Raw genomic sequence first — 18,076 nt, forward strand, 5'->3', positions numbered from 1 at the left:
TTCCGGGAGGGATATGGAACTCGTGAAGCATTATTTGCCTTTAACATCTTAACACAGTATTTGCTTGTTTTATTGATTACAACAAGGCGTTTGATAACGTCAAGCATGACCAACTTTTAGAGATCTTGGAAGCTAAAGAGTTAGACACTCGCGATATAAGAATAATATCTACTCTGTATTATAATGAGAAAGCAGTCATACGCATCGAAAACAGCACAACAAATGAAATTCAAATTAAAAAAGGAGACAAGGATGTGTGCTGTCACCAATGCTTCGGAAGAAATTATGAAGAAAGCATAGGAGGAAGAAGAGATTGGGATAAAAGTTAAAGGCCAACCAATTAATAATATTAGATACGCAGATGATACGGTTTTAATGGCGGAGACAGTAGAAGACCTGCAAGCCATTTTAAACAAGGTAATCACAGCTAGTGAAGAGAAAGGGTTAACAATGAACGTCAAGAAGACGAAATTCATGATTATTTCAAAAAAACAAAGATTAAATGCAAACCTGTATATTCACAATAACGAAATCGAACGGGTGCACAAATATAAATATTTGGGAACAAGCGTTAATAACAACAATGGCATCACAGAAGAAATAAAAACTAGAATTGGAAAGGCTCGAGCCGCTTTTGTTAATATGAAGGACATTCTGGGAAGTCATGACATTAACTTAAACCTGAAAATGAGATTGGTCAGATGCTACATCTTCTCGATACTGCTGTACGGAGTAGAGACTTGGACTTTAAACAAGAGCAATAGAGAGCAATGAACTAGAAGTCTTCGAAATGTGGATATGCAGAAGAATTTTGAAAATACGTTGGACAGACAAAGTAACAAATAGTGAAGTTCTTCACAGAATGAACAAGGAACGGGAGCTGTTGATCACCATCAAGAAAGTTGGAATATTTTGGTCATGTAATGAAAGGGGAAAAAGTACCGATTGCTCCAGTTAATTATCCAAGGAAAGACTCAGGGCAAACTAAGCGTGGGGAGACGACGTATATCTTGGCTGCGCAATTTAAGAGACTGATTCCAGTGCACATCTAACTAATTATTTAGAGCAACAGCTTCAAAGATACGAATAGTAATGATGATTGCCAAACTCCGTAGCGGAGAGGGTACTTGAAGAAATGCATAATAAACATCGGTACAGCCTGCTCCAAACTTTCTGCAGGGTAAGTTGCACGGTCCAGAAAGGAGTCGGATATCACGTCTGCGTAATCTCCGAGATAGGTGAAAGTGATTTTAACTTGCCTTAAGAGGGACATCATTGTAAAAATAATGGAGAGACTACGTCTGAAAATGAATATTACATAACTAGATATATGCTTTTTACCTGCAAAAATAATAGCATTTATAAGACCTTTATCCTCTAAAGTAAGTCCCAAATCACATTGTGCGACAGGTATTATATAGGAAAGTTCGACCGTGTTTAGTAATTGTGTCACACAGGGAAGAGCTATGACGACAATTAACATTATATTATATTTTCCAAATTTTGTAGCAGCGATGGCATCTTCGAAAGTTGTGGCATCAGGTTTTTCTGAAAAAAAAAACATTAACATTAAAACCTACAATAAAAAATGAATAAATTAATTTCAATTAAGACGCAACTAAAACTCAAGAATAATAAGGAAACAGTCAATTCCGCGAAACTCGGTTTATAAATAAACAAGCAAATTACTAGAATTTTATGATTTTCCACATTCAGCGAATTTGCATATTTTATTGATACTAAATCTGCCTTCACTGTATTTGAGATAAGCTGCTCTACTTGGTTGGCAGTTGTCTTATATAGTTGACTTTCGGGAGCAAGCCAGGAAGGCAGAGAGTACTAGGAATCTGCGGAGTCTAAACCGCTACTTAAATAAAACAAAAACGTTTTATATAGCGACATATGACTGCCGCTCTCTATCAAATAAATCCAGATTTGTAGAACTGGAAAAAGAAACTGAAAATATAAAATGGATCGTCATAGGAATCAGCGAAGTAAGACGGAAAGATAAAGAGCTACTGGAATTAGCGTCATCAAACATATTGTACTACCGAGGAACATCAAGGAGCAGAACAGGCGGTATTAGATTCCTAATCAACAAGAAGTGGAAACGAAGAGCAGTGGAAATAACTAGTATCTCGGATAGAGCAGCTTAACCTTACAACTATTAAAGAGATACAATATACAAATGTACGCCTCAACGATTACTTATACTGACGAAGAAATAGAAGAACTTTACAGTAACATAACTTAAGCATTAAATAACAGTAAAAGTCACTTCAAATATTTAATTGGTAACTTTAATGTCAAAGTGGAAAAGAGAAATGACAATGAACAAGTTTTGGGAAAGTATGGAATCGATTAGAAAAATGAAAAGGGAGAAAGACTGATTTAGTTTGCACACTACCAAAACATGCGTATTGCAAATACATTATTTAAGAAAATATCAAGCAGAAAATAAATTTCGGTAGCACCAAATGGAACCACTAAGAACGAAATTGACTTAATTCTAACCAACAAGATAGTTACAATAAAAGATATCAGTAATAAATAAATTTCAAACAGGCGGCGATCATATACTAACCAGAGCATAAATTGGAGCCATGTACTTAAAGTCCTTTTTAGTTTGCAAGTTCTAATACAGAGAGCCAGGGATGTCAACTGCTATGTGTATGCATGTTTCATTGATTTAGAAAAGGCATTTGATAAAGTCCCACATGGGAAACTAATTAATATCCTAAAAACATCAGGACTCGATGGTAGGGATATAAAACTGATCTTAACCTTATATCTCCAACAAAAAGCAACAGTACGATTAGAAACTGAATTGTCCGAAATCTTCACAGTCTAAAAAGGAGTTAGACAGGGTTGCATATTGTCACCGGCATTATTTACCATATACTTTGAAAACATCTTTAAAGAGGCCTTGGACGAATCAGAAGATGGAATTGCTATAAATGGCCAACTTATAAACAATATTAGATATACCAACGATACAGTGTTGCTGGCAGATAGTGCGCAGGGGCTCCAAAGAATGATGAATAACCTTGTAGAAGCATGTAACAAATACGGTCTAAAAGTAAATTGCAAGAAGACACAAATAATGATCATTAATAAGAACACTAACGAACACCAACATAAACGCCCAAATTATAATAGGCGATACACCGTTAGAATGAGTGGAAAAAATATGCTATTTGGCTGCAATATTAAGGATACTTGGGATCACAGCTACGAAATCAAAACTCGTATTGAAAAAGCCAATTCTTATATGTTACGTCTTTAGTATCCTCCTCTATGGAGTAGAAAGCTGCAGCCTTACAGAAGATACCATAAAACGATTAGAGGCATTTGAAATGTGGTGCCACTGACGTATGTTGAGGCTCTCATATATACACCAAACAAGTAACATAACTATTCTCCAGAGGCTAAGAAAGCAGTTAATTCTACAAGGCAAGATTGAGGGTAAGAAAGGCCCTTGACATAGACCTATATACTGGCTGGCCAATCTTAGGAAGTGGACTGGTCTAACGTCGGTCGCCAACATCTCTATAAGATAGGCACATTTAGAAGAAGTACCAAAAAATCTGAGGCCCACAACAACAAAATGAACATTGGAAACTGACTAATAAAACCAACATAATGCTAAAACAAAGAAGAAAAAGGAAACTAAGTAGCAACATACAGACAATACAATACACAGAACTTTGTAAGACAATAAGGAAAAGTATTAAGGAAGGCATAAGAAAATACAATGGAAGACTGGTAGAAAATGCAATCGAAAACAGAAAATAACAAGATAAGTAATAATCATTGGAACGCATTAAATCGTTGCTCTAACAAACACCAGGATGACAGACAGAAATGAAATAATACAACTCGTGACTAAATTCTACAGCGAACTATACAAAACTCCTGAAACAGTTAAATAAGCAATCAGTAACCAAGAAGATGTACCAGAAGTCCTTCTGGAAGAAGTAGAATCGACAACTACAAAAATACAAAGCGGTAAAGTAGCTGGAATAGATGGCATAACAGTGGAACTGCTTAAATACGTTGGCAAAAAAAAAACCTGTAAAATCTTAGCAGACATATTAACAAACTGCCTAAGATCAAGATGCATACCACAGCACTGGAATACAGCAAACATAATTCTAATTCATAAGAAAGGTAGCAAAGAGGATATCAAAAACTACAGACCTATAAGTCTACAACCAAGCATATACAAGATCTTCACAAAGATTATCAACAAAAGATTAAAAGTACAGAGAGCAATCTGGCTTTAGAAGTGGATTCAGTACCCTGCATCATACGCTTTAAGAACTAATAGAGTAGGTCTAAAGAATATGAAATACCGTTAGCATTAAGCTTCATAGATTTCGAGGAGGCGATTCTGTATATCCTAAAGCAGTAATAGAAGCTTTGACCAACTAAGGCATTGACAAATTGCACATTGAACTTTTGCAAATATTTACAGACAAGCAAAAGTTAAGATAAACAATTATGAAAACACTCCAGAATTGCCACTACCAGAGAGGCGTTCGACAATGAGATGCAATATCACCAAAGCTCTTCACTGCAACTCTCGAAAATATATTCAGCAAAATGAACTGGCAGAACAAAGGCTTATACATTAATGGAGAATACTTCAGTCATCTAATATTTGCAGACAACATCGTTCTGATTGCCAATAATCCTGCAGAACTACAAGAATCTATAAGTGACCTAAATGCAGCTAGAAATGAAGTTGACCTAAAAAAAAAACATATACAGTAAGCTAGTGGATGTCCAAGATTTAATAATAAACAACACTGTACTTGCAGCAGACGGGTATGTATAACTAGGACAATTAATACATAAATCTGGCTCCTTACTCCCAGAAATAAATAGCAGAATGAAACTGGCTGGACAAAAATGCAGTTATTTTTAAATCCAGAATGCTACTCCACCTGAAGCAAAAAGCATTCGATCAGTGTATACTACCAATCATGACACCGCTGCGAAACTTGGACACTAAAGAAATAGATGTGACTCAAAGTTACTCAAAGATCATATGCTTGCTAGATATATCAAAGAGAGATCGAAAAAGAATAGAGTGAATCAGATAGAAAGCCAAGGTCACTGATGTATTCCACAGAAATAAATCTTTTAAAATGGCAGTGAGCGGGACATTTAGCAAGAAGAACTGACAATAGATGGTTCACTAGAATTACATTATGGTATCCAAGAGCTTTCAGAGGTATTCCAGAGATGCAGAGACGTCAACTGAGACGTATACGCATGTCTGGTTGATTACGAGAAAGCGTTTGATCGAGTACAGCACGCCAAGATGACGCAAATACTAAAAGAAGCAGAAATTAACAACCAAGATCTGAAAATAATTAGAAATCTTTACTGGAATCAGGCAGCAAATCTCAGAGTTGAAGGTTGAACACACTGACAATGTGAAAATCATGCATGGAGATCTTTAGTCTGTACTCTGAAAGAATATTTATCTAAGCTTTGCACGAAGCTGAAAAAGGTATTCTACTAAATGGTTACCGGCTGAACAACATCAGATATGCAGATGACGCTATAGTATTCGCGGACAACTTAGAAGACCTACAAGTTCTTATGAACTAAATCACGTATTACAGTCAACAATATGGACTCAATACAAACGCCAAGAAGACAAAGCTTATGATAATTAGCAAGAAAAGGATAACAGAAGGTCAACTCTACGTCAACCAATCCCCTGTAGAAAGAGTGACGCACTACAACTACCTCGGCAACATAATAAATGAAGAATGGACCAACAACCAGGAGATTAGAGCACGCATCGGAAAAGCTAGATCCACCTTTTTTATGGTGTTGAATCGTGGACCTTGAACGAAGATATGTGCAGAAAACTGGAAGGATTTGAGATGTGGCTATATCGGAGAATACTTAAGATCCCGTGGACTGACCAAGTCACAAATAAGAAGGTCTTCAGAAGAATAAATAAGAACCGAAAGGTACTGACCACCATCTAATCTCGAAAGTTACAATTCTTCGGACATATTATGCGAAATGAATCCAGATATTATACTCTCCTTTAAGCCATTCTGCAGGGAAAAATATTTGGAAAACGAAGTCCAGAAAGAAGAAGAACATCTTGGTTAAAGAACCTCACAATCTGGTTCAATACAACATCTGTGCAGCTTTTCCGCGCTGCTGCAGATAAGATAAAGATTGCCATGATGATCGCCAACATTCGTAACGAATAGAAACATCAAAAAGAAGAATCCTAGAGCTGTCAAGGGATCAAGAAGACGTCCAAATTTAAGATGAGACTATGATATGAGATGTAAGAAAACAAACCGGTACAACATGGCACAGAAAAACGAATATTAGACAATCGTGGGCAGAACTTAAGAATGACTGTGTAAGGGGGGCTACACCATAATCGGTAGAATACGCTAAGAATGATGATGATGATGATGATGATATATATATATATATATATATATATATATATATATATATATATATATATATATATATATATATATATATAAATACGTTCAAATTATCGGGTACAGTGGTCTGTAATAAAAATCTTTCTTTTTTCTAAATTACTCAATATTTCGCCATTTATTTAAAAGCTTCCTCAGGAGTAAACTAAAAACAATTTGAACATTACAAAAAATGGCGTACAAATACATTTTAAAACACTCACAGAATTTAAAAGATTTCGCAAATAAAAACTGACATTGAAGTATTTGAAATATTGAATGTCAAGATTAAATTGTCTTAAGCACGTTCGTTACAGCTATACGATAAAAAATTAAAATTATTTCAAATGTAAAAATAAAAATAACAATAAAAGAAAAGTTAGAAGAATAATATTTATTTGATAAATTATTAAGGTTAGTTGTTATTAAGATGAATGTTGGCTATTTTTAATATTTATAAATTTTGTTCAATATGTTACAATATATGTTACTTAACTGTCCAGTGTCCGTTTTATAATTTAAAGTGTTTTTATTTTTGTTAATGTAATACATTTCAAGAAATAATCTACTTTTGTAGTTATCAGTCTGTGCCAGAATATGAGCTTTGTTATAGTCTAGCATATGACCAGTGTTTTCATAGTGCTCAACCACTGCGCAAGTATTTTTTCTCAAGCGGCAATCACTTTTATGTTGTGTGATGCGTTGTTTTAGCCATTGTGATGTTTGACCAATATACCTATTTTGACATCCTAAACACGGTATTTCATAAACGACATTACTTTTATATAAGGTTGGTACTGGGTCCTTGATTTTTGAAAATAGTTGTTTGCTGTTCTTGGTATTATATTTAGCTATACTAATAATATACACTGGACAGTTAAGTAACATATATTGTAACATATTGAACAACATTTATAAATATTAAAAATAGCCAACATTCATCTTAATAACAACTAACCTTAATAATTCATCAAATAAATATTATTCTTCTAACTTTTCTTTTATTGTTATTTTTATTTTTACATTTGAAATAATTTTAATTTTTTATCGTATAGCTGTAACGAACGTGCTTAAGACAATTTAATCTTGACATTCAATATTTCAAATACTTCAATGTCAGTTTTTATTTGCGAAATCTTTTAAATTCTGTGAGTGTTTTAAAATGTATTTGTACGCCATTTTTTGTAATGTTCAAATTGTTTTTAGTTTACTCCTGAGGAAGCTTTTAAATAAATGGCGAAATATTGAGTAATTTAGAAAAAAGAAAGATTTTTATTACAGACCACTTTACCCGATAATTTGAACGTATTTATAAATTATTTTTTGGTCGAAATAATCACTTCTAATATATAAATATATATATATATATATATATATATATATATATATATATATATATATATATATATATATTATGTAGTTTAAATAATAGAATAATGTGTAAATAATATTGGAAATTCTGAATTTCTCAATTCTAGAGTTGCACATTTCTGGATGAAGTAGAAGAGAGAAACAAAAGAAGACCGAGATAAAAATATATGGGAAATAGGGACACCAACTTGCATAGGCAAAATAGAATAAGATTTAAGGCAAATAGAATGGGATATATCATATTAAATTAAAGTCGATATTATTAACAACAAGAAAAGAATTAGAACAGAAGCCATACATTTTACTGAATAAAGTTCTAATCACAGATTATGGTTCTTGATAGAGAAATATTGAGAAGAAAAAGGGACATCCAACATTGGATGTTTCAAGGCTAAAGTTAAATCGATACTGTATTGAAGAAATGTTAAATTTGCTGAAAGAAGTAAAAAATAAACAATATCAAAAATAAAACCCATACTTACCTTTATTTTGTAACTCCATAATGGCCTAGCTTCTTTTGCTACTCTTCTAAAATTAATATTAAAAATTATCTGGCTGCCATCGACGGTATGGACATTCTCTCCTGTTATCTATGTAACAGCAATGATAATATGTATTAAGCGATCATAATGAGTAAACATTAGCATCAAATACTTTGCCTGGTGGGATTTTTATGAACCGACGTTCTACACACAACTAAAACCACCATATACGTAACCACAAGCCGAGTTATTGTTCAGATATTGACTAAGAAACAATTAAACAATATAGCTATCTCAGTACGTGATCCTTTTAACAGTGTTATTCACAGCAGATTCTTAACTACAGCAAACTACTGTTTTATTTTTATTATTACAAATGTTTTTGTAATTGTATTGATATTTTTATGTTTATAAATACCTTACCGTGAGCGATATGTCACTATAAATAAAGAATACGTATTATACACTGCTTACACAATGTAATGCATCCAGAAAATTGTAATCTAATTAATAAAGTATATTACTATTTCAGTTATTTTACAGTAAACAACAAACACCAAACACTCTCACCACTTAATTTTATTCTCTGGGAATGATATTTGTATAATTTTATTCAATGAGATGGATGAAAACGAATCAATTTCCTGGTCTAGGCCAAATACCAAGTGAGTTTTTAAAACGAAGGTCGTCATGACATCTTAGCGTTCAGAAGTATGTTTTTATAGTTAGAACATATATAAACATCTTCAAATATTTGAAACGAGTTAATTGTGTTTGTACTGATAAGTAAAAGTACCAGTAATTAGTGTAAAAACTCAAAAGTAAGATTTGAAAAATCTAAATATCGAGGTTAACAAGTGTTTACGACTGTCACTACTGCCACTAGACCATTCACGAGTTGAATACACGCGTATTTGCTGTTCAATGTGTTAGGCCAATGACACACGCAGCGATTTGACTGAAGCGTTTATCGAGGCGGTTTTCTAGACCAGTGACATACGAAACGATTTAACCAAAGCTGTTTTCCACTTAGTTCAACCAGTTAGTTTAATCAAGACCGGAGTTTTTGGTTATTATAGAAAGAAATAGAAATATTTTATTTTCAAAATGATTGTAATTTATTGAAATGAGTGATGATGGAGAAGAAGTATTGATGTTGACTCTTCTATACTAACGCTTTAAAAAAAGAAGAAAAACTTGGAGAAAGTGGATACACTCAATTATTTAACCTTTCACATAATCTGGATATTGCGGCCGGCGTGCGGAGTATTTGTCCGCTTATATTTTTGTCCAAACCTTTTGACTTACTTAAATTTATTCCACTATCTTCGGAAATGAGTTAAGTAGATGTTAATCAACTATTGGAAAATGATAAAATACAGCTTGAACATTTATTCTGAGTAAAATGTTATAAAATTTCAAAATATGTAATATCGGGAATACATTCTGAAAAAAAAATTATTAAAAATCAAAACAACTGATTAGTATATACAAGTTTTAATGTTTGTTAAGAAAATTTAAATCTATTTAAAAAAATTATCCTTAAAACAATCTGGGCAAGTATAGACAGTGTGTTAACCACACATAAATATTCCACACTTTTTGCATTTGCCACTGGTAGGTCTGTTTTTTATTCTGTCGTAAAAGTCACATCTGCCTCTACTGCCTTCTGAAATATGTCGTATATGTGGTATATTGACTTAAGAAGTACAAACGTTAAGCTGCGGTTGAATCAGAGCGAATGATAAATTGTGCAAGAACTATCTTCGTGGTAAACGAATCTTGTTATTATTACAATAGAAAAGGACCATGGAGTTTATACCAGCTACACTTAGCATGGAATAAAAAATTACCATTAGCCATCGTCGAGTATTCCTAGCGCAGTCATAGGCAGCCCATAACTTGCAGACCACAGCAGACCCACAGTCTACTGTGTCAACTCCTCCCGTTGTAGAATTGTAGTCAAGAATCATTTCGATGCAATCCTCATCAATTGTATCGTCATGATGTTATCTAGACAGGAGGAGTACGTTTTTATTTCTTTTTGGTATATAGGACTTCTTTTTCTTCTTCAGCCCTAAGTAATCCAACTTTGGACATAGGCCTCCCCCAAATAAATCCAGTGTCTTCTATTTTGCGCCACTTGCTTAGAGTTGTGTCCTCCGATCTTCTTAATGTCATGAGCCCATCTCATTTGTGGTCTTCCTCTGCTTCTCTTTCCTAACCATGGCTTCCACTGTTGTATTCCATGGTTCCATCTCTTATCCTTCAGTCGGGCATTGTGTCCTGCGAAGCTCCATTTTAATTTGGCAGCATGTTCTTCTGCGTCTTTTACTTTGGTTTTGCTTCCAATCCATTTGTTTGTTTTTTTGTCTATAAGTCTCACCCCGAGCATTGATCTTTCCATCGCTCTTTGTGCTTTAACTATTTTATCCATATCGGACTTGGTGAGTGTCCACGTCTGTGAACTATACGTGGGTATAGAGAGGGTATACTGATCGTAAATTCTGGTTTTCAAATACTGTTCTATTTTAATGTTTTTCCAGTTTTGTTTTAAGATCCAACTCAGTTTTCCAAATCCTGCCTACGCTAACCTTATTTTTCTGGTAATTTTCATTATCTGTCCCAGGTACCTCTACCTGGGACCTGGGACTTATAGGACACCAAAGCAATATCATCATAAAAATCAAAAATGCTGGATCGAATAGGTCTGCTTATGGGTTTAGAAAATTCATGGGGTAATTCCTTCTTATTCTTGCGACAAGTTTGTAGAAATGTAAGTTCGTCATTACAATCAAGGTTTGGATTATTGGTATGCTTGAAAACCAATTGTCTGCAGTAATGTTCCGTTTTGTTTCTCTTAGAGGTTCATATAATCTCTTTACCACTTCCGATGGAGAATTACTTACAATCTATATTTATTTTGGTTTTGGTTTTAATCCATATTTATTTGCTTTATTAGGTATATACTGACTAAAACTGCATCGACCTCTAAATGCTTCCAATTTTTCATCTATTTTGACATTCTAACGGGGTAAAACCGTTTTTGCAATTAAAAGTAAACATTTCAAAAATTTATCGTATAAAGATTTCGTTTCTTTCATTTTCTTTCCTCACGTGAATATATGTCACCAAACCTTAGGTGTTGTAGTAAAAATTTAAATCGGTACCTGGACATTGTTAGTCGAAACATCTCAATTCCTGTACCGTCTTTATTCCAAAGTGCGTATGTGCTTAACCTACCACTTTTCAAAACAACTGCCAAATAGAATAAACCAATAAAAGCACGAATTTCTAAAGCATCTACTTCTTTTGCGTTTCTCTCTCGACTATAGTTTACTTGGAAGTGCCTCATATGTTTGTTTGTGCATGCAACAATAATGTTTATCATCATTCAATCTTCGCTTATCCACTGCTGGACATCTCCCTCATAATTTTACATCTATTTCTATCTTGTGCCTCTTGCATCCAATTCCTATGACAACGTTATAGATCGTCAGTCCAACGTGTTGGTGGACGACCTCTGCTTCGATAGGCATCATCTCTTGGTCTCCATTCCAGTATCCGCTTTGTCCATCTATTATCTGTCATTCGAGCCACGTGACCTGCCCAGTTCCATTTCAGTGTTGCTACTCTCTCTACTGCATCAGCCACTCCTGTTCTTTGTCATAGCTGGCGATTTGGGATCTTGTCTCGTAGTGAAACGCCCAACATAGCACGCTTCATCGCCTTTGACACACACGGATATTTTGAACTATTCTCCTTGTCATGGTCAACGTTTCCGCACCGTAAGTTAACACTGGCAAAAGACACTGATAAAACGATTTTCTTTTAAGGCATATTGGTATATCAGACGATTTGAAAATATGGTTCAGCTTGCCGAAGGCTGCCCAAGTCAGTCTTATACGACGAAATGTTTGTCATGGTATCTTAAAAAAAAATTTCCACATATCTAGTTTACCTTTTAAATTCTTGGTAACTTCTTTAGCACCTGCCAAATGCCAAATTAAGTTTTATAAACGTCTTCTAATATTTCTTGAAGGAATACGTTTCATCCATTTAGTGGTTGTGTCTCTACCAAGAAAGAAAGACCCAGTAGGAACCATCAATTCAGCACCTTCCGTATCAGAAATTTCTTGTTCTGTATCACTATTTTCATCTATTTGTTCTAAGTTATTTTCTTCTTCGTCTTTTTCTTCGTCATCATCGTACTCAATATTTTCATTCTCGTCATCGACCCGAAGGCATTCGTCCATTCTTCTTCTTCTTAGGGTGCCAGTCCGTTCCGAACGTTGGCGATCATCCTGGCTATGATGACTTTGTTGGTTGCTATACGAAATAGCTGTGTTGAGGTCTTTTTATACCATGCTCTTAGGTTAACAAGCCAGGATATTCTTCTTCGTCCTGGGGCCCTATTTCCTTCAATTTTACCTTGTAAAATGCATTGAAGTAGCTCGTATCTGCCTTGATTTCTCATTATATGTCCCAAGTACTACAGCTTACGGCTCTTCACAATGTTGACCAAATCCGCATCGCCCATTAGATGTTGCAAACGTTCTTGTTCTGCCTCATACGCATACATTTTAAAATTCACGTAAACTAACAAACGTTCAAAATTTCAAAACAACACGGCTGACGCGCGGATAATTTGTCCGCAATCACTAATATCTTCACATCAACGAACAGGATGCGACTGACGCTTGGTATGAATAAATCAATTAACATTTGTGGGAGGTACATGGGCTAATAACAAAAAAGGGTGCGTAGTTTTTGAAAAATTGAGAAGTTTATATCGGCGCGGAGATTTTGTCCGCGCGCCAGCCGTGGAAGGTTAAGAAAGAAAAGATAAAAGGCTCTTCAGTAATTTGTTCTTTGAGTTGAAGAGTCATGGGGAGCATTTTTTTTAAATTTCACCACTGTCGTCATCCCTTCAGAAGCAAACATGTCACAAATTTTCTTCCAGCCTTGTTTTTTGATAATTGAAGGGCTTGGAAGGTGAAGGTGTTATATTATATTTGCTTGAAAATTGGGATATCTATGTGGATGAAGGCGTTATGTGTTATTATTTCTCATAGCACTATCTCCCATTCACTTCTAGCCATAACTTAGTATTTATTCGGCTGGTGAAGGGGTTATGATACACTAATATGCAGAATGTTTGGAGGGAGAAGGTGCCATGTGTCTTCAGCATGCACATAACACCTTCATTCACTTAGTCACTGTACTTTGTTGACGTTGTAAAATAAAGTGCAAGATGAGAAGAAGTAAACAAATATTAGAATTGGCTCTTAAACAGGCAAAAGAAGACAGTTATGATATGAAGGTAAGCTTCATGAAATACCTAACCTAAAATAATATACTACTGTATATTATTATATAATATACTATATTTGTTTGGTTTCAGGTGAAAATGAAGATGTCAATTGCATTTTCGACGATCCATTAAGTGATGAATATGTACCGGACTCAGATATCGTTAGTGAGGATAATGGTGATGATGATTATACAAGATGTGCTCGCATTTCCTCTTCTAGAAGGTTTCTTTCTTGTTGAGATAACCTAATTTTCTAGAATCCCCTTCAACAAGTACAAATTCTACAGCAAAAATACATCCACAGTCTGATGCGGAAAGTGATGTGATAAACCTACAAATTCCCATTTCAATTACAAACAGCAGGTGTGTTGAGGATAGAGTGGTGAGTAGCCCTAATAATAGTGACCTGGCTCATTTAGATGTAGAACCACAAGTAAAAAAACAAAAATTGTCCAGAAAACGACATAAAAACAAACAACAATGGAAAAGAAATGTGGCTGCTAAAGCAAGAGAATGTGGAGAAAGTTACTTATCTCGTAAAGGTGTAGTGATTCCTGCCAAGCGCATTATTGAGGATAATATTATTTGTAATGAGAAGTGTCGATTAAAATGTTCAACTAGGATTAACCAGGATACAAGAGTATCAATTAATGACTTCTATAAACCTGATAACGGGAAAAATGTAATTCTTTTTAAATTAATTTCCATAAGTAAGCCTCAGCGAAAAGCCAGATAAAAAAAGGTTTGTCAGCGCCGGAGTAACACAAACGGGTCTACTAAAGTTGATCCAGATGTAAAAAAATATGTTATGGAACATATTTCTTCGTTTCCTGCTGAGTTGTCTCATTATTCTAGAGCCAACCATCCAAACAAAAAATATTTATCACCGTTTTTGTCCTAAAATGTACAAACTTTACATTGAACAATGCAGTCTAGACCAAGTTTCAGACGAATTCTTAGTAAAAGAGTCCATGTACAGATTTATTTATGATTACGAGTTCAATTTATCATTTACGAGTACATGTAGTACATGTGATAGTGGACAATGTTCAGAAGAACATATCAATTTTTATAAATCTGCATTTGAGGCACAAAAAGCTGACAGGGAAAGTGCCAATATGTTGAACGATGTTGCATATGTTGCATATGGATCTGCAACAGACTATACCATTGCCTCGTTTGTCCACATCAAAAGCTTTTTATAAAAGACAGATGTGGTTTTACAATCTCGACCTGCAATAAATTTCAAAAAATGTAGACAGGGGCCTATTTTTTACCAGGACAGAAGACGTTGCAAATTGTGGCAGTACAGAAGTTGCAAGTTCACTGTTGAGTTGTTTGAGTTTTTTTAACAGGTTCTTGTAAAAATGCAACCAAAAAACTTTAACCTGGATTATCTCATGTTCAGTTATTTGTAACATAGTATATTGGCCTTCCAAGCCCTTCGATTCTATTACTTTATTCTGATGTTTTCATGTCCCTCAAAGTGGGACGCTTTTCTACCTCCTAAATTAATGTATAAACATATATTTTTGTCATTTTCAGAAAAAAATATTAAAGAAAAAACAAACAAAAATCCAACAATAATTGTTAGCAAACCACTTTCATAGTACCAATACATGTGGCACAGGTGATGCAATAAAACGCAACTACTACTAGTTAAGCTGTTTTAAAAAACGAGCCGGGGACTCGTCCCAACTAGGGATGGGAAAAACCTACCGGTTTTAACCGAAAACCGGTTTTTTACTCCGCAATAACCGGTTTTATCGGTTGTTTTTTTGTCCCGGTTATAACCGGTTTTTTATTTTTAAAGTAAAAACCGGTTATTAGGTTTTTAGGGGTGATTAGGATTAGGTTCGGTATTATTTTGGATCCCAATCATAATTATTATTCTCATTTAATTATTCCAAACAAAACTATAATTCACATTTTATTTTATTTTATAAATACACAAGCAAACTTGTAACCTATTGGATTAAAAAAACCGAAAACCGGTTTTTGCAAAAACCGGTTTTTTTGGCCGGTTATAACCGCCAGGTTAAACCGTAAGCAAAAAAAACCGGTATAACCGAAAACCGGTGTTTTGTCAAAAACCGCCATCCCTAGTCCCAACTATCAACCGACTCGGTTTTAAAACCGCCAGGCGGCGCGTATCGTCCGATGTGTCACTATCCATTCACTCAACATAGATAACCTCCCAATTTGATTTTACTTTCGTTAAACGTTTTGGTCAAATTCGCTGCGTATGTCATGGCACTTACTGTATTTTTTACAGAAAGTGCGCCGATTCACCAGTCGCGTTTGCTGATTGTCATTCTCCGACAAACACAAAGTGGTCTTGTAAAATTTGCCTGCAGAATGCACCTGCCGAGAGAATGACAACTGTACACTTCGCACAATTAATGCAACAACTTTCCTTCCTCTCGGCGTCCCTGACTATGTGTGACACTAAAATCAAAGACATAAGTACAACATTTTCTTCTCATGCAGAAACAATTGCAAGCTGTGTAAATGAGAGTGAGGCACTTGGAGATGATAATAAAAAACTGCAGCAAAGAGTCTTTGGAAAATTATCCCAATGCTTTTTTCTTATTTAAAGAATTTCACGCAGAAACTTAAAAAGAAAAAAGCGGAAAAAAACGTTATTATATTCGGAATGCCTGAACGAGACGTTTCTGCTGACATGAAGCATGCAACTAATATTTTAGCGGCTTTAGACTCTGAAATAAGTAAATTCATTAGCACTGGCATCCGTTTAGGTAAAATCAATGATAAGCTTCTACCATTTAAAATTCCCCTTTCTTCAACTGAAGCTGCCGTTAACATATTAAAGAAAACTAGATCGTTATCACTTATAAAAAAGTAGTAAGAAAGTAATACATATAATTTGTAAAAACTATTTAATACAAGTAACGTTACCTCTCACTCTTACAAAAAACAAAAAATTAAAAGGCACTGGAAGACTACGAATATCTCAGAATGGTCAACACCATTACTTGGAATTTAGTGTCTACAATTTCAAAACTATACTATAGTAGAACAGTCTATACGAACTATAGTCGGAACAGGCAACAAACGCACAATCAGTGGAATGAAGAAGACAAAGAAGACTATATCTTTAAAAACGTAGCTGGCTGTATGAATTATCTAAATAATAAATACTAAATAATTGTTTTTACTTTGCGGCTTGTTTATCGAGAAATATGGACTTAAACTTAGCTGTGGTACAACTAGGAGCGGCCTTCTTTAAACGAGGTCGGGCACAACTATTAAATAAAATATTAAATTATGTTCAACATTACCAAGCCAGACGTTCCATGCGTGCCATTTTTGAATAAAACATATATCAAAAGTACAACCGGTGCCAAACCATAATCAATGCTCTTGCAGAAGTCATAGTCCCCTTAATTACAATAACATAAGTCTAGTTCGATTTTTTCACTATAAGTTGGCAAGCTACCGAAGCGGGACATTACCAATAAATAACTCTCAATTGATAGTTGAGTTCTGTAATACAAATACAGACAACTATAATCATAATTCTTGTGTCGGTATATTACGGTATTGCTGTAAAAGTATCTAGCAACTGGTCGAGTTAGAATACATTTTCTTTTCATATCGCTTTCTGTCCATAAGTTAAAATGAATTCATTTCTTGTTATACTACTGCTCTTTTCTCCTACGTAAAGTATATTCAAGCAATAAACATTTATATTTATACTTTAGAACATATTTTTGCAATTGAACACATTCGATAAGTATGTTTGTGCTGTACGTATAAGGTTAGATACAATTAAAGCAAGAATAGTTGCCAATCTTTCGATCTAAATAAAAAAAATCGTTATGATTACATCACACAGACGTAAGACTAAACGAGGGGTTGGTCTGAAATTATTATCATTGCTACGTAATTTTACAGAATCTAGCTCAACATTAAACACAGCAACTGTATTAAAACTTGTATCTTGTGAATACTCTATAAAAAAATTAATACTTAACTGAAGCATTTTCCTTATAACTTTCACACATTTGTTCTGGCTAATTGGCTTAGTTCCAGTGCCATAAAACAAAACACACACACACACACATACTCTATAAAATATCAATACGACGTTGGAACGTTACAGTAGATTTTAAATAAGGAGCATAACAACTTTAACAAAAAAAAAATGAGATTCTTAGAAAGCCCTGCCACCACCGATGGCAAGTACATACCAAAGTTGGATTTTTTCAGCTAAGCTTCTTAATTTAGGCAAATAATTTTCTCGATAACGACTTTGATGTATCATAAAAGCATCGCTGCTTCATCCAAAAGCAGTTCACAATAAATTGTAATGCAGCCATCTGCGTATCGTTAGGGACCCTTCCTTAAACAGTGCAATTAACGGGTTCGCCTACGGTGCCTTTTCTATGCAATAAAATAAAAATATTCCGATA

At 34.4% G+C, this 18,076-nt stretch overlaps 1 protein-coding gene across 3 annotated transcripts in view; it reads right to left on the reverse strand.

Moving 5' to 3' along the window:
* LOC140447430 (synaptic vesicle glycoprotein 2B-like) overlaps positions 1 to 18,076 on the reverse strand; it is a 46,651-nt gene that overhangs the window by 19,802 nt on the left and 8,773 nt on the right. Inside the window, exons 2-3 of one of the 3 annotated variants that reach the window (XM_072540075.1) lie at positions 8,327 to 8,372; positions 1,342 to 1,548 (exon numbers count right to left, since the gene is read on the reverse strand). In XM_072540075.1, the coding sequence (XP_072396176.1) occupies positions 1,342 to 1,548; positions 8,327 to 8,345 (226 nt within the window). In that variant the 5' untranslated portion in view covers positions 8,346 to 8,372. Of the gene's footprint in view, positions 1 to 1,341; positions 1,549 to 8,326; positions 8,435 to 18,076 lie in introns of all 3 variants that reach the window. The other 2 variants (XM_072540074.1, XM_072540073.1) reach the window with 2 other exon arrangements.

The sequence above is a fragment of the Diabrotica undecimpunctata genome, chromosome 8 (genome assembly GCF_040954645.1).
Source record: "Diabrotica undecimpunctata isolate CICGRU chromosome 8, icDiaUnde3, whole genome shotgun sequence".
NCBI classification, from domain to species: domain Eukaryota; kingdom Metazoa; phylum Arthropoda; class Insecta; order Coleoptera; family Chrysomelidae; genus Diabrotica; species Diabrotica undecimpunctata.